Source organism: Leptidea sinapis, chromosome 17, assembly GCF_905404315.1.
Source record: "Leptidea sinapis chromosome 17, ilLepSina1.1, whole genome shotgun sequence".
Taxonomy (NCBI): domain Eukaryota; kingdom Metazoa; phylum Arthropoda; class Insecta; order Lepidoptera; family Pieridae; genus Leptidea; species Leptidea sinapis.
The window spans coordinates 14,360,924-14,386,124 of NC_066281.1; the positions used below are offsets into that span (position 1 = coordinate 14,360,924).

Genomic DNA, 25,201 nt, shown 5'->3' on the forward strand with positions numbered 1-25,201 from the left:
TTATAAGGCGAGTATTAATAAAATTATCCTCACTTTTAAAGTATGTACATGTTTTACATGGAGTATTGCTGTCATCTCTGGTCTGGCGCACCCCAGTATCAGCCCGATCCATTTGACCGCGTGCAACGCAGAGCAGCTCGAATTGTCGGGGACCCAGAGCTCTGTGAACGGCTGGATCACTTGGCGTTGCGTAGAGACGTCGCTTCATTGTGTGTCTTCTACCGCATTTATCACTGGGAGTGTTCGAAGATCTGTTTAACCTGATTCCTGCCGCCGAATTCCACCTTCGCACGACACGCCACAAGTTAGGATATCATCCCCACCATCTGGATGTGTGGCGGTCCTCCAAAGTGCGGTTTTCAAGGAGCTTTCTCCCTCGTACTACAAAGCTATGGAATGAGCTTCCTTGTGCGGTGTTTCCGGGACAATCGTTTGCCCTCCTATTCCATATAAAAAGTACACTTACTGCTTTTTATATTGAAACACCATACCATGTGATACTATAATATGTATAGATTTGGGTTTAAAGTAGTTTATAATTATTTTTTATTAGTATTATCAAATTATATACTTATCCAAAATCTACGATTGATTTTTTTACTATACTTATCAAAGTTTATTTGATTATTATCTATAGTAGGTATGTACCTAAAAGAAGTTTCTCTACAGTCACCTACCGACTTCTAGCAATAGCAAAAATGTCGCAAAGTACTGGACAGTATTGTAACTAACTACACGTATCTATAATATATATATATATAGGTAATATAAAACTCTCGTCTCACAATGTCGCTATCATCTTCGTCATCATCATCATCAGCCGGAAGACATCCACTGCTGGACAAAGGCCTCCCCCAAAGATCTCCACGACGATCCTGCGCTGCCCTCATGCAACGTATTCTGGCTATTTTGCCTCTTGCAGAACATGGTCGCCATACGAGGACTTTTCTGCCCCACCAGACGTCTGTCCGTCGAACTATGTGCCCTGCCCACTGCCACTTCAGTTGAATTAATTATTTATTTATTTATTTAGTGGCACGGGATGCAAGTAATAGGCCGAATTAATAAATTAATGTTCAATGCTGCCATACTTCTCAATGGGTCTATCCTCGAAATGGGTTGATCGATTTTTATGAATATGTGGCAGGTCTGAGAATCGGTCATAATTTTATTTTAAAAACCCATTTTTTTTTATCTTGTCATTTTTTTATTAATTTATATGGTAATAGAACATTTGTCGGGTTAGCTATTTTTTTATAAAGACATACAATTATCTAACTGGGTATTAATGAAAATGAAATAAATTTTACATCACGTTAAAAAGTTTTCGCACGGTAAAGTAAAGAGTTTTGAGAAGACAGGGTGGCGTGTAATAGGTTTATTATTCTATGAAAAGTAAGTTGTCCTTGACCCAGTAGTGAGAGGACAAGAGTGTACGTTCAAGGAGCTGAGCACTCATGCCTCTCGTCTCTCGAGCTTGAGGGCTCGTTCAGAACGATTTGTTGTGATAAACATGCAGCATCTCTTGAGATGACGTGCCGTGTATTGTTGTGAACGTTTCAAGAGACTTCTACGGTTTTATTATAATATTTATTTGTATTTCTTCAATATATTTTAAAGAGCTTTTCTGTTTTAACAAAACAGCATGAGGAATTTTTAATGAACAGTACACAATTAAGGTAAATAAGGACAATAATTAAGAGGACTTAAGCATTGGTCAATCAATCAAGTAAATAATGGCTAATAAAGTAAAATAATAGTATTTTGTAGAGTGAGCCTTTTGTACTTGCACTATTACCTACATATTCTTTGCCTAAAGCCTTTCCTGTAGAACTTTCTTAAAGGCCGGCTCCTGTGACTCCTCTGGTGTTGCAAGAGAATGTGGGCGTACGCTCGTTTGTCCCCTTTTCAATAAACAAAAATACGAACGTTGTACTCGTATAACGTCGTAGCGGTAGAGGAGCTTACCCAGACAGTACCTCCAGAAGTCCCTCAGCGGCACGGAGCCGGCCCCGCCACGACCACCCAGCACGTACACGTAACCACCCAGCAGAGTGGCTGAGTGCTTGCCGCGCCCGCCTGGAGCGCCCGGCCCGCTCTCTGCACCCACAGACACCCACATGCTACCTGCCGGTTCCACAACACCTGATTAAAATTAACAAATATACAATATGATTACATTACATTTATAAGATAAATAAAGTGTGTGTACTTATGTATGCACGCAAGAAGTTATACTTCCTTTGGCGTAACAAAGCAAAAATCCTTAAAATTATTTATTCCTCCTGCTATTCTACGTTTGTAGAAAGAACAATATTGTAAAAATCTTGCAACGATGGCTTTGACAATTAATATTAAAAAACGAAGACGGCTGTACGTGCTTGAACCCTGAATGACGGACGAAGAAACTAAAAAAAATAACGAATGTCGCAAACGTCAGAAACTTTTATGAACCAACTTCAACCTGTTACTTTAGTGTTATACTGATGCGAGCGCATCTTAAAATTCACTCATCATTTTTTTCATAACGCGCCTAAAGAAGTATAAATTCAAGAAACAATATTAAAAGATTATGTCTAAAATAGCAAATCCGTGACTTATTTCAATGACTTTTTGATTTTATACATAAATTGCCGGGCAAACTGGACTTCGTAAATGCGCCCCATTTCTGGCCCCGCTGCTAAATTGATGTTTCTCTTCGTAGACTTAATAATAAAAGTCATTCAAGGCCTTCAGTATTAAAGGTCGTGCTTGACCTGAAGGGCCTTCGCTTATTTGTCAACGAGCTGCATTTACTGCACTCAATCTACGGCAGGCATTCGGAATAGTGTGTCCCATTATCACTTCTATTTAACAAGACCAACGGGTGGGTGATTAACCCCATGGTGCTTTGCTCTGTGATTTTTCCTACTACAAGAAGTTTTTATAGTATCTGCATATCGTAGTTTGCTCATTTTTGCAGCCCCCAAAAGAAATACCTTTGTCATATCCTATCGTATTATGATGATCATCATATTCGCCAAAGATGTGGAAAAGAAGGGGGGATTTAATATTTCCCTGTCGGACTCCTCTTTGATGTTTGAAAAGTGTTAACACCACGTCATTCACCCTGACCATTAACTCCCCATTCAGTACCAGGTTGCAATCAGTGGTATGTGCCCAGGAACACCCATTTACAGCAGGATTCTACATATACAGTCTCATCTTAGATAGTCAAAAGCTTTGGGGTAGTTGACGAATCATACAATTATTGGTTCATCAAATTATTCTTCTTCACGTTCATTTATTTTGATATTCCTTCACGTAGTTTATTTGTTTTTGTAAATATTGTTGTACGCTAAATTAAGCACACAAAATACTCATTGGATCTATTTTTTGTAATTTATATTAATTAATTATTCTTGGCACGCTTTTACTTAATGAATGGTTTAATTTTATGTAGTCATAGTATTGTATATATAGTTCTAAGATTTGTTTTGTTTGAATAAATACATACAGTCTTTATACAAGTATAAAAGTATTAATTACATAAATTAAGTTTAATTATTGTATTAATAAGATGTCATGATCATGTTAATTATTAATACTCAAAGGCGGTTTTCCTTTTATTTTGCCTCACAGTTGTCATGCATGTACGAGTATGTTGCATGTATAATCATCAACAAATGTCGCTGTACATATTTTCTGTCCTAATTTATCGGAGAAGAAATGAGAATTTGGAGGAACTTGTGTGGTCTATCGACCATTCATTCGCACAGCGAGCTCGGACAACGATGGAGACGTACCTATTATATGGACTATGGAGTTCTTTTTTATTCATCCAATATTTATTTGCTTATTGCAATCATAAGTACTATCTAAGTAGGTACTTACTATCAATCATCGATACGAAGATTAACGGCTACCTCTTATATGAAGTTTTCTTATTTTATTATTAATATGCGTTGGCTGATCACGGTCCTACCACAGAGTTCTGAAAGCTCTGAACGGTTGCTAAGAAGGTTCCGGGTGTTCCCGAGTCAGTGGTGAATGTTCTTGAACAATAAGAACAGGAATGTATCTCTCGCTCATTATACTTCCTATATTGAACACTCGTATGTTAATGTAGTTGTAATCCCCACTATTTATGCCTACGCCTGTCTCCCGCTGATAGATAGGCAGATATTAGAATGGACGGTTCTGCAGAGCTATTGCGCTAAAAAGCTGCAACTGCACTGCAATGCCACGCCTGTCAAAAATGTCAAATTTTGACATATCGGTATTCCACTAAGCAGGCCTCTTGCAGTTGTTTTTCAGTAACGCAGGTGCAAGTATTCCACTCATTAAACTGCACTGCAACTGCACGCTTACTGCAAACTAATCGTATTCTGTTAGATTTAAGTTTTACACGTGGGAGGCTTCTCTGCACAGGATGCCGGCTAGATTATGGGTACCACAACGGTGCCTATTCCTGCCGTGAAGCAGTAATGTGTAAGCATTACTGTGTTTCGGTCTGAAGGGCGCCGTAGCTAGTGAAATTACTGGGCAAATGAGACTTAACATCTTATGTCTCAAGATAACGAGCGCAGTTATAGAACCGCTCAGAATTTTTTAAGTTTTTCACGAATCCTGAGCGGCACTGCATTGTAATGGGCAGGGCGTATCAATTAGTATCAGCTGAACGTCCTGCTCGTCTCGTCCCTTATTTTCATATAAACAAAAACATTTTGACATATTTTGAACTGTAATGACAGCAGTTTTCTTAGAGATATTTTGCAGGCTTAATGAAGTAGATCGTAAGCAACTTTTGCACTGTAATTTTGGGAAGTTTCTAGTTATTCATATAAATGTTTGGATTATAGATATGCCGATACATAATACACTAATTTATTAGAATCACATATTATTAATTAGAATCACTTTCATGGATATTTAATTGTATTTATTAGTAAAAACAATCCTATAGGTACACGACAAAGCATTTCACCTAGTATTAAAGTTAATTTTATGAAATATGCCAGCGACATGAAGTTTCTTTATGATAAACGTCAAAGTGCACGATCAAAGAAAATGCATTATAACTTCCTACGCTCCCTTTTCTGGAGTTTTGTGGCGAAACATTCCATACGTAGTAAATGAAATGGGCCGGCATCCCTCAGGACGCGGGCACACTCCCCGCTGCTACATAAGTACAGTTCATCGGCAATTATCATCCCCAGTCCCCACCGCATTGAGGACGGAGCGCTCCTATCGCTTACAACTTGTAAATATTGGTGAAGTGAAAATGTTGATATTAGTTATTGCAGTCACTAGAAGTCAGAATATTATTAACTCCAAGAACCTCTATGCCATTATTTACTTACAGATCTAACGAGTACTTATACAATATTGCGGTTTATTTTTCTTTATCGTTTCTTATTTGTAACGTATTTTTATAAGTAAAACTATTCAAAGTACCTAATAATTAACGATACAAGTTTAAATTATCATAGTATATGTTACATTATTTCAAGAATTTTCTGCAAAAACACCCAAAATATACTACGTCGAAAATCATCAACATAGCGACTCGGGAGCGTCATTAGATAATCCGGTCAATTTAGACCAAAAAATTAGAGTGCGGGTGCATAAATTCCCAACAAGATGAAAATCAGTAAAACTGTTCAAAATCTAATTATAAATAAAATTTTAAAGTTCCCCATCATTTCCGTGTATGGATTTTTTTTTCTCAAAGTGAAAGGTCACAAAACGTATTGATACATTTTTCAAAGACAATTTTATGATCTACAATTTTTGTCTGGGCTATTTTTATGATAAAAAGTTTTGCTGAAAATCGCGAAAAACTTTAACTCAAGAGAAAAAGTTTTTTCATACACTGGATTGATGGGACTTAAATTTTTTATTTATTATTATTATTTGAACAATTTTACTGATTTTCAACTTGTTGGTAATTTGAACCTTCGAATATATCAATTGACCGGACTATAACAGCGCTTTTGACTTGAATTGACCGCGTTGTCTCCCCTTTGACGTGCGGGTCGCTCTCCCCTTTATTTGACACACGTCTAGTTAAACTCTCGACAGTGTTTACTCTCGGTTTGGAAAATATAACGACTAACAACGCGAACATATCTTGCGTGGGACTTGGAAGACTCAAACGGCACATCTAGACGAAGGGTTGTTAATTGGAAGTTTTGATTTGACTCAGGTAGTTACGTTCTCTCTGATTCTATTTATCGTTCTTTTTTAAGCGTAAAAAAGAAGCACATAGCTTGTTTTTTACTGTTTAAGAAAATCCTATTTAATATAACTACTTAATGTTTTCTTTTTTTAACGAATAGGAGTACAAACGAGCGTACAGGTCACCTGCTGTTAAGTGATCACCGCCGCCCACAATCTCTTGCAACACCAGAGGAATCACAGGAGCTTTGCCGGTCTTTAAGGAAGGTGTACGTGCTTTTTTTGAAGGTACCCATGTCGTATCGTCCCGGAAACACAGCACAAGGAAGCTCATTCCACAGCTTTGTATTACGTGGAAGAAAGCTCCTTGAGAATTTGCAATATCATCATCAAACGGAAAAGAATAATTATTGTTACTAAAAAACGATGTCAACATTGAGACCATATTTCTTTGTACCTATCTTATCACCAATAGCTACTGTTCCAACAACTTTTACTCATGAAGTAGAAATTATATTAACTAAACCGAAACTACAAGATATTGTTGTCCACTGTGAATCTCAATGTTACCAATATTGTATTTACCAATGTATATCAATTTGTGTGGGAAAGGTTATTATAACATAAATTATTTTCTTAATTATACCACAGACTGGGAATGAAGGGGTGTTCGCTTCATTCCTTTTTTCAGGCTCTTTAATTATAGATATTTATTGTACGAATGCATATTTTATAAAAAAAAACAATAACCACTGAGTTTCTATTTTTAATGGGTGGTAGTTTTTGACGTTCAATAAGTGATTTTGAATCCTATTTTAAATAAAAATATTTGAATTTGAATTGTTTCAACTCGTTGCAGAATTATTAACAATGTGACATACAGCATTTACGACCTTAATTAAGCTTCCCAGTAATTAAGACAAACTGATAGTTTGGAAGACCATGCGGACGATCACCCAGCCGCTGGCGGACCAGATCAAGACACTCACTGGCGTACCATTTACGACCGCAATAAGGAAGGCCGAGGACCGAAAGGAGTGGAAGGCTTTAGCGACCAACGTTACGAAAACTTTGAAGTACGGACACGACCTCCAGAAGGGAAGAATACGACCAAGAAGAAGGAGATGTCACATTAAAGATGTGTGTACATTTTCCAGTGGGAGGCTCTTTTTCACAGGTTGCCGGCTAATTCTGCCGTGAATCAGTAATGTGTAAGCATTACTGTGTTTCGGTCTGAAGGGTGCCGTAGCTAATGAAATTACTGAGCAAATGAGACTTAACATCTTATGTCTCAAGGTGACGAGCGCAGTTATAGTGCCGCTCAAATTTTTTGGGTATTTCAAGAATCCTGAGCGGCACTACATTATAATGGGCAGGGCGTATCACTTACCACCAGGTGAACGTCCTGTGCGTCTCGTCCCTTATTGACATAAATAAAAATATAAGATATGTAATATATTGTTGTGATGAGTTATGCTTACATACAACGATACCTATTATTAATGTTATCTTATCTAATACCTTTTTTTAATGACAATAGCAGGACATTTAAGTAATGGTAATTCATACGCCCTGCCCATTACAATGCAGTGCCTCAGGATTCTTAAAAAACCCAATAACTCTGAGCGGCACTACAATTGCGCTCGTCACCTTGAGACATAAGATGTTAAGTCTCATTTGCCCAGTAATTCACTAGCTACGGCGCACTGCAGACCGAAACACAATTATGCTTACACATTACTGCTTAACGGCAAAAATAGGCGTCAGTAATACCTACACGTAAATTGAAATTAGTTACTCATAACGGAATGGTCTCTGATTGATTCTGTCCCGGCCGTTCCGCACAGTCCTGGACTCAGCCGGGACTCCCCGCAACCTCCCGACACCCATCCTGCCCCACCACCTACAACCCCCTGGCGGGACTGCATTCAAATTGAGATGAGACAAGTGCAGTTATATACCGCAAGTTGTAGAGCACCTGATGTTTTAACGTATTAATAGTTGTCGCCTATCCTTTAGACGACGCTTCAGACAGTACTGATTTCTGGCGCTAATTTCACAATCACACTTTACAAAAAAACTCAACGTTCATGGAATAGTAGGATTAAGAGGATAGTAATTCCTACTAGTCAGTGTATTGAGGTACAATACAAAGTGCTTTATTATTACTATATCTACGAAGAATTTAAAATAAATGCTGTAATTTTAGCAAAAATATATAGCAAACATCAATTTATACTATGTTAAACAATAATTAGTCGTAATTCCAGAAAAACGTTCCAAACCACAGTCATGTCGAAGTTGAGTTAAGAACACAAAACTGGGCACGTGATTCATATTAACTGACTGACAAAAAGTGGCGGCCCTACCGTCACTCTTTAAATGACATCATGAAGATCAGCCCAACCCACATGTATGGAATACACTAATATTTATGAAACTTTAAACACGAATTCCTTAACATACGATGTTTGTAGCTTGGAACGTTTTTCAGGAACTACGTCCAATTGTTATTGAAATATATTTTATGTAGCTCACAGATTATTTGAATTCATATAAGTGCACTCATATTAAACTGAAAGTGCGATATAAATAATAAAAAAAATCATTTTCGGTTTCGAGAAAACTCTTTCTTTTTTTGACATGTCGAGAGTAGGGCTCACGCTACGCTTATGAGGCAATATTTTGTCCATTTACTTAGGTGCTTATAGCAAAAAAATGCATTTAAATAATACTATGTATCATCGAGAGTCGATCTGTGAGTCACTTTGAAGAGTATACGCAAAGGGATTGAGACTATTTTTTGAGTAAATTTCCATCCATCTATCCTTTAGAACGATTCCAATTTCTGGTCGTTATCGTCAAATTCGCTTAAAACATTACAATAAAAGTTGATGAATAATGAACGATTATAACTTGATTGTACTGTACTTTTAGGAAGCTGAAAAATGAAATTTATACCTTTATCTACAAGTAAAGAGTGTTACTGCAATCGCTATACTCCCTAATTCTATTTTGTTGGGACTTGGACGTGGACTTAGTATCCCGTAGCACGAATTAGGAGGTTAAAAATATTGTAGTTGATAGAGCTTTAGTCCACGATTAAAATGCTACCTTTCTTATAATAATGTAATGCACCGTTTTCAAGAAAATAACGAAAAAACATTCTGACCTAAAACGGATAAATCACGTAAATATCACCCTACATGAGCGCAGACATGGCGGTGGAACGCAACTTAAAATTATAAAAATTTAGATTGTGTTAGAATAGTTACAACAATGTCAGAACTGAGTTGGATGCGTTTTCCTTTCTTTCTTCCCCATTTACAAATTAGGGAGGGGGGAGGGGAACTTCCCAAATTTTTGAATTTGAATCTCAAGACTCGACCATAGGTAAGTAACTAAAATTTTAATTAATTTATTTATATTTGTTTGTTAATTCTTTAACAAAAATTACTTAAAAACTACGGGCAGGTATCTCCTATTCAGATTATCGCCTGTGTTGGCAATGCCTGCCAAGTTACCAAAAGTTACAAAAATTACAAGTTATTAATAAATATTAGCTGATACACACTGACTTTGTGAGTTCGTGTGTGTGTGGATGTGTGTGTATAGCATATTCAGCTATTGGCTACTCAGCAACTGTTCTACACAGACATAGGTAAATGATAACATTACTTTAAAGATATATGATCACAAAAGAGTCATATACGTTTATTACGTATGGCGACACTAAATGTCAGTGACCTTGAGCGATATGACATAAGAGCCAATATTTTCAAAATTCTTGGGTGGTAAACATAACATTTTAACAGGCGCAAACAGTTTATATGCTTACAATCCTCATTACTGATTATTAATCTTAATAAATGTACCTACACAAAAAAAGGTCTAACTATTAGAATAAATCTTCTGAGAGAAGTATTAAACAAATGCGTCATGCCGAGAAAAAAATTGTTTAAACTGCAAAGAAAAGTGGAAGTTGAAAAAAATAGTAGATTTTACAACGACTGCACAAAACGAACCATTATCATCCGAGACTTTTAGCAAATAGTAATGTCGAGGATAAAATGGTTTTGTGGACGAGTTATAAACTCTGCTTTTCATTTCGATTGCGAGGAAATAAAACAATAGTATAACATGGATATTTTTAACAATTTTAGCAAATTTGAAGAAATTAATAAACGCACGAAAAGACGACACTTGTTTCCCGCCGCTTTTTTATTAATCTTAAGACATTGATATTATTAGGCTTGGGCTCCAGACCTATACAGTATACTATTAAATTAATTTTGTAATATATACATTTTCTTAATTAATTAAATAACCAACCGTATTTTAATTTAAATTTTAATATCTTTTATGTCTTATAAAACACATGAGACAATTAAATTAAAGTTAATATTATAAAATAACAAATTCTATCTCTGAACTTCTTATTGTGTTTGGCTGTATGTCTCATTTTCTTTGCCTTAATATAGATACGTTTATGCACTTGTGCACAAAAATCGATTTTGTGCAGCCTATATAAGCAAATACAAATAAGCAATTTCAGAGCATGAGAAGTGAAAAAGTAGTTTTTTTTTTATTTTTACTTTTTAATGTCAATTAATGATATTAATGTATAATCAACCTGAATGAAAACCCCTAAAAGATTCGTATACAAAAAACAATTACATCATCTACGTAAACAAAAATTTTCATAAATAAATGTTCATATAATGAAAACTACTGGGTCAAACTGTAAAAAATTTTAATTTTATTTTATGAGACCAAATGGCTTCTATTTCTCATCGAACTAAAGAAGAATTACGTAAATCGGATCATAAATCTTAGTGTCATCAGTGTACATACATAAAAAAATACCGATCGAATTGAAAACCTCCTCCTTTTTGAAGTCGGTTAAAAATAGCTCTGGAGTGATAAATATAAACGAGAGCAAGTACTAGTATCCTACAAATAAGACTTAAGGCTATGTGTAACATGATAAAGTAGTGTTTATAGCTCCAAATGCTATATTTTCACGACAAAACTTGTCTGAAAACACCTTGTTTGCGTGTTTTTTGCTTACCCTTCGCCTTAAAGCTAGCGAATACGAGTATAAATAAATGAGCAATAGGTATTGTGACACAAGCCGCGCCTTCACCGGTATTGTGTTGACTTTCAGCCACGAGCAACATTGTGAGTGGGTGCTGCTAATTATTTCGCTGCAGTAATTTATGTTGTTGTTGTTGTTGTTGTTGTTATTCTGTTAGTCATGTTAGAGTTCGCCACTTGGAGTCGGACAAACATCATCAATACATCTAATATATAAAATTCTCGTATCCCGGTGGTGTTTGTTACCAAACTCCTCCGAAACAGCTTAACCGATTAGTATGAAAATTTCTGCACATATCGGGTAGGTTTGAGAATCAGCCAACATCTATTTTTCATACCCCTAAATGAAAAGGGTGTAATACACCACCCCTTAAAACTTTTTCTTAGTTTTTTGTAATTTTTTTATTTTTATCTTATTTTGATTCAGCATTGAAAAATACATACAATTTAAAATTATCACACGTCTACGATCAACAACTATTTTTGTGTCTTCCTTTTTGCTAGATTCCGTTGGTGAATACGCCTGGATAATGAACCAATCTTCTTCTTTTTCTATAATACGTTTAATGTTAAGAATTGCGATACGTTCAGTTATTCCCCTTAAGTCTTCTATTTTGTTTATAAGATGTCTTTTAATCATGTATCCTATTCCATACATACCCGGCTTCTCTCCTTTATGATATAATATATACTTTCCATGATCTTCTATATGTTCTCCAAATCTTCTCATTTTGCTGATTCCTATAATTTCCCATTTTATTTTTTTGTGTAGCTAGTTCAAGTTCTTCAAGATTTTCGGGTGTTCTAAGAGATCGACAGTTGATGGTTGCTATTTGAATATCATTCTTTTTCTTTTTAGTGTGAGTATTGACGTTGACGTTATTTTTAACCTTTAGAGGGTCGTGGTCATTTTCCCCCACGATGACCACTCGGCTTGGGGGAGCGTGGTGTTTTGTACTTGTGTTTTTAATGTTATAGGTATGTAGTGTTTTCCGTTTACCGATATTTAATTGTTATTGCTTGTTATGTATTGAGTTGGAGGGTCTATCTATTGAATTGCTTCTAATTCGCATTAAACCAAAATTCATCAATCAATTAAATGAAAGCATTTAATCTGTTGTCGTTCGATGGCATGAAGGTTTGTTGATTCCTTTGTTGGTTATTATTTTCTGGGGATGTTGTTGTTTTTCATTTCTGTTTTTCATTGTTTGTATTACTTTTTCCTTTTATTATTATTTTATCGGATTTTAAGTATGCGATATTTAGTTTCTTTCTCTCCTCTATAAGTTGTGGCTGCAGCGTTTTCCTTTTCTCCAGCACTTCCTTAGTATAATCTTCTGAAATGTATACATCTTTAAGATTTTTCTTCATTTTCATTATTTCGTTCTTTTTCCATATTCATTCACGAAAGATACCAAGGCAGGTCTTGACTTATCACCTGCTTTTCCAATGCGATAGATGTTATTCACATCGTGATCTTCAATATTTATGCTTAAGTCGGTTTTAAAAAAAATCACTTTTTGTAGTAGTTCTAGGTTAGAGTTTTCGTCCTCTTTTATACCAAAAACTATTAAATTATTCTGTTTCTTAGCTCTGTTTAAGCTTTCCAGCTCTTTCTCGACGTTTTCTAATTTTGTTTTTAGGATTTTATTTTCTGCTATGATAGGTTGTAACTTTTCATCCATTCTCTCCATTATTTTGTTAGTTATAGTAATAGCAATATATTATAATTGTTACAGAAATTAAAACGTGAACTATGTATTCCTCTATGAGTTTGCATGCCTTGTGGGTTAGGATAAGAGCACTTGTTAATTATAAGCCAACAACATATTATTACCTTATCTTGCAAATAAAGATGATTTGATTTGATTTGATTTGATTTAGAAGTTTGTAGCTCCGTGGTTTGTTTTCGCATTTCATTTTTCACTTTGTCAAATAAAAGTTGAAATTGATCATCCATTTTGTGTTTGTTGTTAAAAAAATTATCTGTGTATAATGGAACGTGATCATGTTGTAATAACAACAAGTGAGCGTAAATACCCTTCAAAGAACAATACTATCGGGAGCTGCACAACCACGATGTTCACTATTTGACGTCCGACATCTCAAGTTCTCATGTATAAATTTATTAGGTTTAATTATTTTCTTCTCGTCTCTCAGATTTTATACAAATTTAAAAAATTAATAATTATTATTACGAATTTCATTAACACGAAATAATATTATTTTGTGTTAATAATATAAAATTATAATTAAAATTAATTAATTAAATCATAATAGCAATATTTTAATAAAATACAATTATCACTATTATAGCTATTGTCTATGGTCTTCTTTTAACTTGGCTGAATGAATGCCTTGCCTTTGCCTTTGCCGTTCTGAACGATTAAGAAATTTGACAGCCGACAGGTGTTAATTATTGTCAATTTGCTAATAATTGGTCGTGCAAATTCGGTACCTACTATTATTTCTAACATCTTTTCTGCAATGCAGAAAAGAGGTATATATATTATTATACTCTTTGCTGCAATGTGTTGTTGCTCAAAATGCTTCCATATTCAGGTCTTCTATACATGCAATCTATATTTCCACAACACTCGCGGTACTTTAATTTACGTTCTGTAATCTTTATACATATAAAAGTGGTGTGTGATGCAATATTATAATTATAAACAAAGGAGCCTCACAACTATGATGTTACGGTAAGACACCGGACCCGGAAACATACTCTATAAATAAATTTAAATGTTTTATTAAAAAATGGCCCTGTCGTAAATCCTACTACTCTACAGCTGCATATCTAGGTGATCGGACAGCCTGGGACTAGATTATGATTGTTTTATAGCAATAGCAATGACAGAGTACAATATTGTATATTTTTATTAAAAAGAGCGCAAAAAAAGAATGTTGGGAGAGTTTCTTGCGCCGCTTCTTCTCTCTCAGAGCGCCATCTGTTTCCGAAGCGGTAGGAGTATCCATTATATTAGAAATGACATCAAAAAGAATTCTAAAGGAATCAATTCTGAGAAAATAAATGCGTTTTATGGCAGTATTAAAAAGTGTTGTCGGACCGAATCTGTCGTTTTGTCAAAACATACATCCAGGCTCCGGCGGGGGTGCTAAGTTGTTCGTAGTTGGGGCACATGTTAGGGGGATGAGCGACGCGGAGGGACAGCAAATTGGATTGTAGAGTGTATGTAGGTACCGGCCTGTCGATATGTCGACAAACCTCACTGCAGCTTTATATGGCTTGCTGGCACTTTTACTATGTATTTTATTATTAATTACTGCAATGGGAAATTGAAATATCAAAATTGCTACCAACCGAGTTAATTTTAGCTTCGAGTATTGGGAGCAATCAAAAAGTGAGGAGCAATATTCAACTCCTAATTATTGCAACAAACAGATAATTATTACATTAGACTGTACAAATGTTTATGGTACAATCGCCATAGTGGGAGTAAAGTATAGAAGGGCCAAGTCGGACTCGCACATGAAGGGTTCCGTATCAGCAAGTAACATATAAAGTTCTTGTAGTTCGTTGGAACGATTAAAAAAAACTACTTACTAGATCTCGTTCAAAACAATTTTCGGTGGAAGTTCGCATTGTAATTAAATGACTCTCGCGCAAACTATTCAGTTTAGAAAAAAATTATATTAGAAACCTAAATATCATTTTTGAAGACCTATCCATAGATACCATGCGGGGTGTATGGGTTTGATGAATAATTGAATGAAAAAAAATTTTTGAGCTGCAGGTCTAAGTATGGGGGACCCCAAAATTTATTGTTTTTTTTTTTTTTTTGTGTGAAAATCTTAATGCGGTTTACAGAATACATCTACTTACCAAGTTTCAACAGTTTCACATAGTTCTTATACTTTCGGAAAAAAGTGGCTGTGACATACGGACGGACGGACAGACATGACGAATCTATAAGGGTTCCGTTTTTTGCCATTTGGCTACGGAATCCTATTAAGATGAATAGTATAGTGAACATGGTAAAGAGTTAGGTATGATGACATCAGATTTGGAGACGGAGGACCCTGGGGAGGGCGATATAAACATACGTTAATTTATTGACACGAATCATGTCATTGTTGTAATGAAACGGAAGCGAATTATCGATTGTTTTCATCAATAGAACCTTCCGCAGGTAGTCAAACATTTATAATTATTCCCCAACTACCAAGGAAATTTAAGGAAAATACTGTCATGATAGCACAATATAAGGATTATTTTACCGTGATTATGTATAGTTGCTCCCTCTTTAAAACGTGTGTCGAAATTAAAACTTTGTGTAGCATTATTAGGGTGTATTATGGCTGGAAGTTTCTTGGCACGAGGGTGAACGACCCTTTGTAGTTCTGTTATGCAACACTGTATTGCCACAGATTAAATACACCAGTTGTTCAATACTATCTCAATTGGCTTGTCACAGCATCAGTAAGAAATGATGACAAGTAGCGAAAACGGTTTGGCTGCAAGACATAAAATGACAGACATAAAGGCGGAAAATAAATGTAATGTACATAAACCAATTATTATTATGCATAATATCGGTCTGTGCGGGAAATACTATTAACATTGCTGTCATGGTACCTTATTTTATTTAACATAGAAATATGAAGTAATAATTTTGGGTGCAGCGATTCATAAAAGTATGGGTCCATTGTACGGCCATCGACCATAGAATAGACGGCGTTTTGGTAGCTAATGGTAATCTTTTCAGTGGCGGGGCCCCGCATAAAAATTTGTTGGGAAGCCCTTATCAACGGTAAAAATTTCTCACAAAAGAAAAATGAATGTTTGCATAAAATTAAAAGAAATATTTATTAATCTAAATTATCTATCCGTCACTTTTTATTTTTTTCAATCAATTCAAATTAAATATAAACTCTCCTTGCCTTTTCTTCGGCAAACTAATTTATTAAATCATTCATAGCTGGTGATGACGTAAGTTATTTTGGCTTCTTTGGATTTTAACATTTATGAAATAAAAAAAATTGGGAAGTCTTTATCAATCTTTGCGTCGGGGCCCCCGTCGCCCGGGGGCTCCGTATAATAGATACGGCAGATATGGCGGTAGCTTTGCCACTGAATCCATTTGAATTTTTTGATAGTCTTCAATGTAGGTGTAAGTGTAGATTTCTGCAACAAGTGTATCTCTTTTCAAGTACCTGACTGAATATTGTTAATCTGTGGCGCAGGCGAGTTCGTGAGCCTGAACGGTGAAATGCGAACTCGGTCGACAAGCTGGGTGCTTATGGTACAATTTGGCGCCTCCTGCTTGACAGTATTTATTGGCTGCAGCGTGCGGTGCCCTTATTGACAGAAACATATCGATTGTAGAGAGCAGTGTTTAGCAGGGATTTGATTGCTTTTGCAAATGTTGTCAATAGCTGTCAATGAGGGGTCAGCTAATTGGGTGATCATGTCGTGACTCGCCATGTCGACTCGTTAAATGGGTAGGAGCTCCAACCTTTTGCACTGTCTGCAGTTTTTCATATGCATCATGTAAATTGCAACCTTATTGCAACTATACGTCAATATTAATTGTCCATACTGTACTAGATTCCTACTGTCATGGATTTAACGTTCCGTTACAGGCGACAGCGACCCAGCACAGCCCGTCTTCAATAACCCTTTCACTCTTATTCTATGCTTGACTATAATAATATCTAATGAGTATAAAATAATCCCGGGTTTTGATGGATTCGGATAAAGTTTACAAATTTTAACTGTGTGCTCATCTATTTTATATACCCTTTAATTATTTCTAGGCACAATCAAAGACACGGCTGTCGATGGAAACTACGAGTTCAATTTTAAATCTCTTAAGCATGTTATTTCGTTAGTTAATAGTTTGCATATATATAAGGAGTACATAATTTCGATAATTTTAGACATACATTAATTATTGTAACTTTTTAGACAAGGTGTCAATTACTTAGTAATATAATATGTAATAATATAATGCTATAAGAAAACCTTAAAACAAAACCTTTTATTTTTATCCTTTACTTATGCCTTCCAATTTAATTTGACTCTAACGGAGCTTTCAGCATAAAGTCTAATAGACTTGATCCAATCTTTTCTATTTTTATCGTTAAATGCGCACATGCTCTCGTTCACGCTTGTTATTTTATTAAATACTAGTTGAGCCGGCAAACGTTGTTTTGCCATAGAAATTATTTTAGAGTTAGACCGTTTCTTCGACATTTCAACAATACTTTATTTTTCTAAAATAAACGTAGCCTAAGTTACTCATTACAACATCAGCTACCTACCATTAAAAGTCCCATTTCAGAGATTAGCCGGAACAAACAGACAGACAGACAGACATACAAAAAATAAAAATAAAATAATTTGGTGTATGTACCTTATATTATTCATATACATGTAGTAAAAAACGGTTATTTCAATATCACAAACAGACACTCCAATTTTATTTATATGTACAGACAACAAGTCTGCGAGTACTGGTGAATATTCGTATATTTTTTGGATGAAATTAGTGTCTAAGGAAGGTTCTCGCTATAATGTCAAAAATTACAGAATATCAATTTTACCAGCAGATTTATTCGATATACTTTTATGCAAAGTATCAAAAGAGGTGACCAAGAGTTTTTGATGTGGGAGCGTCGCGCTCCTATCGTGCCATAAATTTAAGGAAAAAAATATTTTTACTATGACATCGCAATACATATATTGTGAAAACCTTGTTTATGTAATAAGAAAGCATAGATTTGTTTAAGATAAATAGGGACACTCATAATGTAAATACTAGAAATAGGGATAAGCTTGCTGGTCAAGTAAGTCGACTCCAAAAAGTCACAAATTCATTCAGAGGTCTTTGTATACGTTTTTACAATAATTGTTATTGAAATTATTTGTAAATTTAATTGAAAATAAGAACCTATAATACCATTCTGTTTTAAAAAGAGCATCCTAAGAGTTTCTTGTTCGTTCTTCTCTAAGGAAATCTGCCTGTTGTATGTAAAAATGACATATTTCAAGTGTAATGCAATTTACCTACAAAATAAAAAATTATTGATTGATTGGATGATTGATATCTGACAACGCCAGCACGAGCGGGTCACAATTGGCCGTATTAGTATCGCACTCGCACGGAGAAAGCTGGCGGTCAAGTACCGTTTGTTTGGCTTAGGTTAGTATCGAGAACAAATTGCAATGTGACAGTGGTCCTCCAAGAGATTAAACCTTACAAAGGTACAGACTTTGCCTGAGTTCCGAGTTCGAGTGTTCTGTACCGGGACCTCCTGCAGGACAAACGCGGCATCAACATCATGACACCCCACTCTACGGTACTTCAAAAGAGCGGCACAGCGTATTTAATATACTCGGAGTACAGAATTTAACATAATCTTAGGTCTCACCAGGATTTCTGTGTTCGTAAAGAATATATCTTATCACCGTCTCCAATATTATGAGGACTGGTATCTGTCTACTCTATGGTTGCGTGTAGATTTTCAGAACCGAGTTACGTCTACGAATGTGTCTACAAGTCCCATAGTAGAAATGCAGAGATGGATAGTCTAATTTTTTTACGAAAATAAGGAACGAGACGAGCCATGAGTAAATACAATATAGTAGCAGTGCCGTCAAAAGCAAAGGTAAACAGCAATTTTGGCCATCAGGATTCTTTTCAGAGAGGTTCTCTCGATTTTTTTTCAAATAAACATTTTGACTGTTGCTTCTCAATACATTTTTGATAATGTTCTATGTAATGATAATGTTAGGTATGTTCATAAGCACATTGATGAATTTCTAGAAACTATGACATTCATAATGTTAACACGAGGAACAAACATAAACTTGTTATGCCTACTACTTGGTTGGGTCGAGTTAGTGAGTCTTTTGTTGGGTGATGTATATGCTTCTACAATATGATCCCAGAAAATGTACAAAACAAATGTGTTACGAAATTTAAAAGAATTGTTAAAAAACGTTTTTGTGAGAAAGGTTATTATAGCATAAACGATTTTCCTTATGACACCACGGACTGGGAATAAAGTGAGCACCCTCAGGCTCTTTAATTATAAATGTTTATTGTACGATATCACATTGTAATCCATATATATATTTAAAAAAAAACCCGCTGAGTTTCTTGCGCCCATTCTTCTCAGGTCTGAGGCAGTCTCTTTTGAATGGATGGTAATTTTTGACGTTCAATAAGTGATTTTAAATCCTATTTTGAATAAAAATATTTGAATTTGAATTTGATAGACAGTCAAGGATTTTGTATCTCGAGCGGCCCTTTATTTCGGTAAATTTGTGCAGTCACATGGAATCTTATTCGCTAGAGCTATTCACGTGGAAATAACTTGCTAACTTTGGTGACGCAGCTCTGTTATTTTTGATGTTTATTTATTTTGGTGAACATAGTCCTGAAAATTTAATAAACTTCGGCGACATACACAAAATGAGGGACAATATATCCTATCCTACTAGTCCTACTAATATTAGTAACATGAAAGTTGGAAGAATGTATGGATGTAAGGATGTAGGTTTGTTACAATTTCGTTCAAAAACTATTTTTTTATGGAAAAGGAGGACAAATGAGCGGTCACCTGGTGTTAAGTGATCACCGCAGCCCAAATTCTCTTGCAACACCCGAGGAATCACAGGAGCGTTGCCGGACTTTAAGAAAGTTGTACACACTTTTTTTTAAGGGTACCCATGTCGTATCCTATCCTCGACACTAACCTATGCGAAACAGAGCGGCACTAATGAATGTATTGAATGCAACTTTACAATAATATAGCTTACACATCAGAATAAAACATAGGCTATACTTTTCTTAGAACCGATTTTGAAAATTCTGTTCCCAATAGAAAGCTACATTTTAATTACTGTCATAGGCTTCATTATTTTACTAACCCGAAAAATGAAGTCTTTCGTGGTAGTCGAATTGAAAAAGATTAGATAAGACGATTTATATGGAAAAACAAAGTTTGCCGGGTCAGCTAGTACCATAAGGACAGTAAAAGTTTCTGAGTTAGACATAAAAGCTGAAATATTTTAATTTGGAATAAAAACTCTTTGGTAAACTGCACATGTATGAAACTCATATCGAATCCATATAATTCCATTTGTTTTAAAGAATTGGGAGCAATATGTTATTTTAAGTGAGCTCCCTTACTTCTGAGATTAAGCATACAACTTGAGAGCTGAACAAACATATCAGCTGAATAAACATACAGGATTTATGGAACAGACATCATCTGGATATTGAGCTTCGCGAAGTATTGGATCTGATTCTAGACGCTGCAGCTGGTTAGAATCCCGCGTTGTCCATAAAACTTGGTTGAAATCAGAGCAGATGGAGTTTCAACACAGCAAAATTTCAATTACGCAATACATCATGCATTTTAAAAATCATTCTAAATTTCAATATGTGGTATACAATATATAAATAGTTAAAAAAATTTTAGAAACTTTACGTCCAAATATTTTTTGGAATAGTTTAAACTAAATGGGAAACCACCACCAGTGGGAAGCTTATATGCACAGGAAGCCGGCTAGATTATGGGTACCAGAACGGCGCCTATTTCTGCCGTGAAGCAGTAATTTGTAAACATAACTGTGTTTCGGTCTGAAGGGCGCCGTATCTAGTGAAATTAATGGGCAAATGAGACTTAACATCTTATATCTCTAGGTGACGAGCGCAATTGTAGTGCCGCTCAGAATTTTTGGAGTTTTTCAAGAATCCTGAGCGGCACTGAATTGTAATGGGTAGGGCGTATCAATTACCAACAGCTGAACGTCCTACTCGTCTCGTCCCTTATTTTCATAAAAAAAAATGGGAAAGTGAAAGATTGAAGAATATTGTTCGACTCTCTTGAGCTCTAAAGTATCACTATATGTGTTAACCAAGTTAAGTTTTGTAATTAATTGATTCTTAGAGTGCAAGGGAAACATATCTGAGGGGTAATCTCTGATCAAGTGTTTGTTGGTCCCTAACGATACATTTATCACATCACTATAATTTGATTACTAGCGCAAAGTCCAGCAGCTTCATCCTTCATCCGGCTGGTGCTTTTTAAATAACAAATACGAAATACTGAAAAGATTTTTAGATGGTTTTTAAGAAGGCGTACGCGATTTTTTAACCGACTTCAAAAAAGGAGGAGCCTCTCAATTCGTCGGGTTTTTTTGTACAATCTAATATTATTAACTAAATTATTTAATCTAATTCTAGTTACAATACATAGTTATAGGTGAGATGTGCTTGAGTTGTGAGGAGGCGAGAGGCGAGAGCGGGTCGCGGCGGAAGGACACCGATTCCAAAAATGACAATAATCGTAACTAGAATTAAATTAATTAATTAGATTGTATAAAAATACGTTATTATTTTTATACTTTTTAGTGCATAATATATTTATTGTTTTGAAATAGTGTTTTTGAAATCGGTTGTTTTTTTGTTAAAAATTTTTTTGGAGGACAAAAGTGAAATTTTTCTGGAAACACCGCGCAATGAAGCTCAATTTCACAGTTTGATTGGTACGAAGCAGAAAGTTTTTTGAATATTGCACTGTGGAGGAATGCGTGTGGCATTCCTCCATACTCCATAGAATAAAATAGAAACTAACTACTAATACTAACAGAAGTTTTAACTGCCCATTAACACGTTTTATTACAATACAATGAAACATTAGTTTACACATATTACGATCTACTTGTATATAATAATTATATAATTATATATTAAGTATAAATAATTATATATTTATCTATTATCTAACTCTGGGTGTCTACGCACCCGCATGCTTTGTTTTCGTACCTAATTTCGTCATACGACTGTATAACCGACCAAATTCCTTTGCTATATCCAAAGTAACTGTCAAGCCTTCTCTCTTGCTTTCGAAGGCTTCCGCCCATCTATGTGTAAGGTACCCAAACCTATTCGCCATGATGATCTAGCAGATCGCCAGTTGACCGCCCATGGTGTAAGTCTGTCGATAGAATGTATTGTCTCAAGTACTTGATCAAGTGACATCATCAGAAGTGCAAAGAGATGGCAGTTCATGATGCCCTACATGATTTTCGAGAGTAGGGCAGTTTTGGCAATAGTCCTGTAGCGAGCCGGTTCCGATTAGTCGTCTTTATTGGGGATCAAATGAACAAAGGCTGCCTTCTATGAAATTGGGACTACAATTGTTGAGGGAATTAATGAGGAACGGAACAAACGCATCAGCACCTGTGATAAGTCTCACACACAGCATGAGAACATTCATTCATCCATCGTCAGGAGAAATTTCATCTGGTTCGTCTTGACATCGAAGGTAATCAAAACTTTCTGAACAGTTTTCTGTATGAACTGTTACGTCAGGAATAAAGCTTTTACTGTTTGCAGTGTCAGTTAAAAGATAGAATTCGTATTCTGATGTAAAAATACTTTTGAAATTTACCTATTATAGCACCAGAATATCGTATATGTCGTAAATGAAACTTAATATTAAACAGAGTTCAAGTTCTCAAAATGCTTTCAGCCACAGAAAGCCAGCGAAGTTCATGGAAATGGGATCAGATACTATTTGTTGCCAAATCGGCGAAGTCAAAAGAATCAAGTATAAAAGTACCTATCTCATTTATAAATTACTAGTTGACCAGACAGACGTTGATCCGTTCATAATAAAAAAAAAACTCTTTCGGGTGGAAATTCGTAAAATCCGTTCTTAGCTGACCTCTACTCGGCGAAAGGAATATTCCTACCAAATTTCATGTCTCTACGCCTTATTATGAAAAGTCAATATTGAGGTGGAAATCTCTAGATTGAATTAATGTATCTAAAATGAATGAATACGAATTAAAGTATCTATCTGGCTTTAAGGAATTGATTGCTTAAGGTGTTAAGCAACGGAATATTTATCTCTAATTTACCAGTGGGAGGCTCCTTTGCACAGGATGCCGGCTAGATTATGGGTACCACAACGGCGCCTATTTCTGCCGTGAAGCAGTAATGCGTAAGCATTACTGTGTTTCGGTCTGAAGGGCGCCGTAGCTATTGAAATAACTGGGGCAATGAGACTTAACATCTTATGTCTCAAGTTCACGAGCGCAATTGTAGTGCCGCTCAGAAGTTTTGGGGTTTTTCAAGAATCCTGAGCGGCACTGCATTGTAATAGGCAGGACGTATCAATTACCATTAGCTGAACGTCCTGCTCGTCTCGTCCCTTATTTAAAAAAAAACTTGAGGGAGCCTCTCTGAAAAGAATCCAGTAGACCAAAATTGTGGTCTATCTTTGCATTTGACGGCACTGCTACTATATTTTATATACTCATGCTTCACTGGACACGTGCTAGTTTCGCCGGTGTATGAGATAGAGATATAACGGACGCGTAACATAAGATTTTTAGACATTTTTTCTTTGTGATAACCCTTTATTAAAGTCATGAAATATTCATTATCATTAAACGCAGCATGCCATTGAAACACAACAAACTTAATCAATGAACTATCGCTAGTAGTAACGAATCTTGTATGATACTCGTACATAATATAATATACGAGTCGCGTCCTACTGCCCATTCCAACTGCTCGATCCCGATCGTGCCGCCTGCGTACTGAGAGATTTGCACCAAAGAGTCTGCTAGTTCGCTGTTATCACATTTCCCGCTTGTTTTTTCCGTCCAGCTTATAAAAACAGCAAAACTTATGCTAATATTACTAATGATACAAGCTAAATAAACTATGTATTATTTATTTGTTGTCTTACCATAACTTTCTCACAAGCAATCCAACACACAAGACATTCACCTCACAAAGCAATAAATTTACAATTCGAAATATTTCATGTAATAAATGTTTGTTTTTGATCTCGCTGTAAAAAAATCAAGCGACACGTCGGTACGTTAGATGTCTGATCTGATACTGGCGAACGGCGCGCGGTCCGCAGTCCCGCCCGGGGGGTGATTACTGAATATAAAAAGTTCAGGAGGTTCAAAGGGTGGCTCCGGCTACAGAGGGTGCGTTCCGAAGTTGTTTCACCATCGTTAAGCGGAAGCAGAGCTCACAAAAATCTAGATAGTATTAAAATTAATTCTAGTTACTGTTTATAATTTGTGGTAAACAGAAAACTTCAAATTGTCATTAATGTGGGCTATTTATGTTCATTATAGTTATTTATTCAATCAAGTAGAAGTCCGTGAAACCAGTTATTAAATGAAACATGCGCTGTTTCCATGAGAAAAATATTTTTAGAGACTCTCGAATTATCACGGCCCTTTGAGCTTTCCAAACCTTTTCTAAAACTACAAAACTTCATGAAAGTTCGTTTTTGTATCGCTGTAATAACAATTGTTCTATTAATCAAACATGGTTTGTTAAAATGCAGCTATGCCGATGTGCATGTGCCTCATCATTATTTTTTTGAAAGCTAAATTGAATTATTGGGATCTACGTCGGGAACATTTACGTGCGATGATTTTTATGATTTCAAATGTAGCCTTAAACTAGATGAATCATTTGATCGACTTCAAATGTCATATATTATATAGACTGGGGTACCACAACGGCGCCTATATCTGTCTTGAAGCAGTGATATATAAGCATTATTGTGTTTCGGTCTGAAGGGCGCAGTAGCTAGTGAAATTACTTGGCAAATAAGACGTTCCATCGTATGTCCTATGACGAGCGGTATTGTATTGCCACTCAGAATTTTTGTGTTTTTCAAGAATCCTGAGCGGCACCGCATTGTAATGGGCAAATACCATCAATGGAACGTTCTGCTCGTCTCGTCCCTAAATTTCATAAAGAAAAGACTGATAAAAGTGTTTCGAAAACTGATTTAGATGCAATAGAATTTGTATAGAGGCTGGTGGAGATTAGTTTGAAAAGATTTGATAAAATTATTTTATCCATATAATGTGTTTTGTTACATTCTCAAAACTTTCACAGTTCCCCAAGTATATAAGCTCCAA

At 35.6% G+C, this 25,201-nt stretch overlaps 1 protein-coding gene across 1 annotated transcript in view; it reads right to left on the reverse strand.

The window, feature by feature from the left end:
* The window catches only part of LOC126968920 (uncharacterized), a 57,159-nt gene extending 33,022 nt beyond the window's left edge, over nucleotides 1-24,137 (reverse strand). Inside the window, exons 1-2 of the mRNA XM_050814118.1 lie at nucleotides 23,998-24,137; nucleotides 1,969-2,127 (exon numbers count right to left, since the gene is read on the reverse strand). Coding sequence (XP_050670075.1) covers nucleotides 1,969-2,122 — 154 coding nt within the window. The 5' untranslated portion in view covers nucleotides 2,123-2,127; nucleotides 23,998-24,137. The remainder of the gene's footprint in view (nucleotides 1-1,968; nucleotides 2,128-23,997) is intronic.
* Between the last annotated feature and the right edge of the window lie 1,064 nt (nucleotides 24,138-25,201).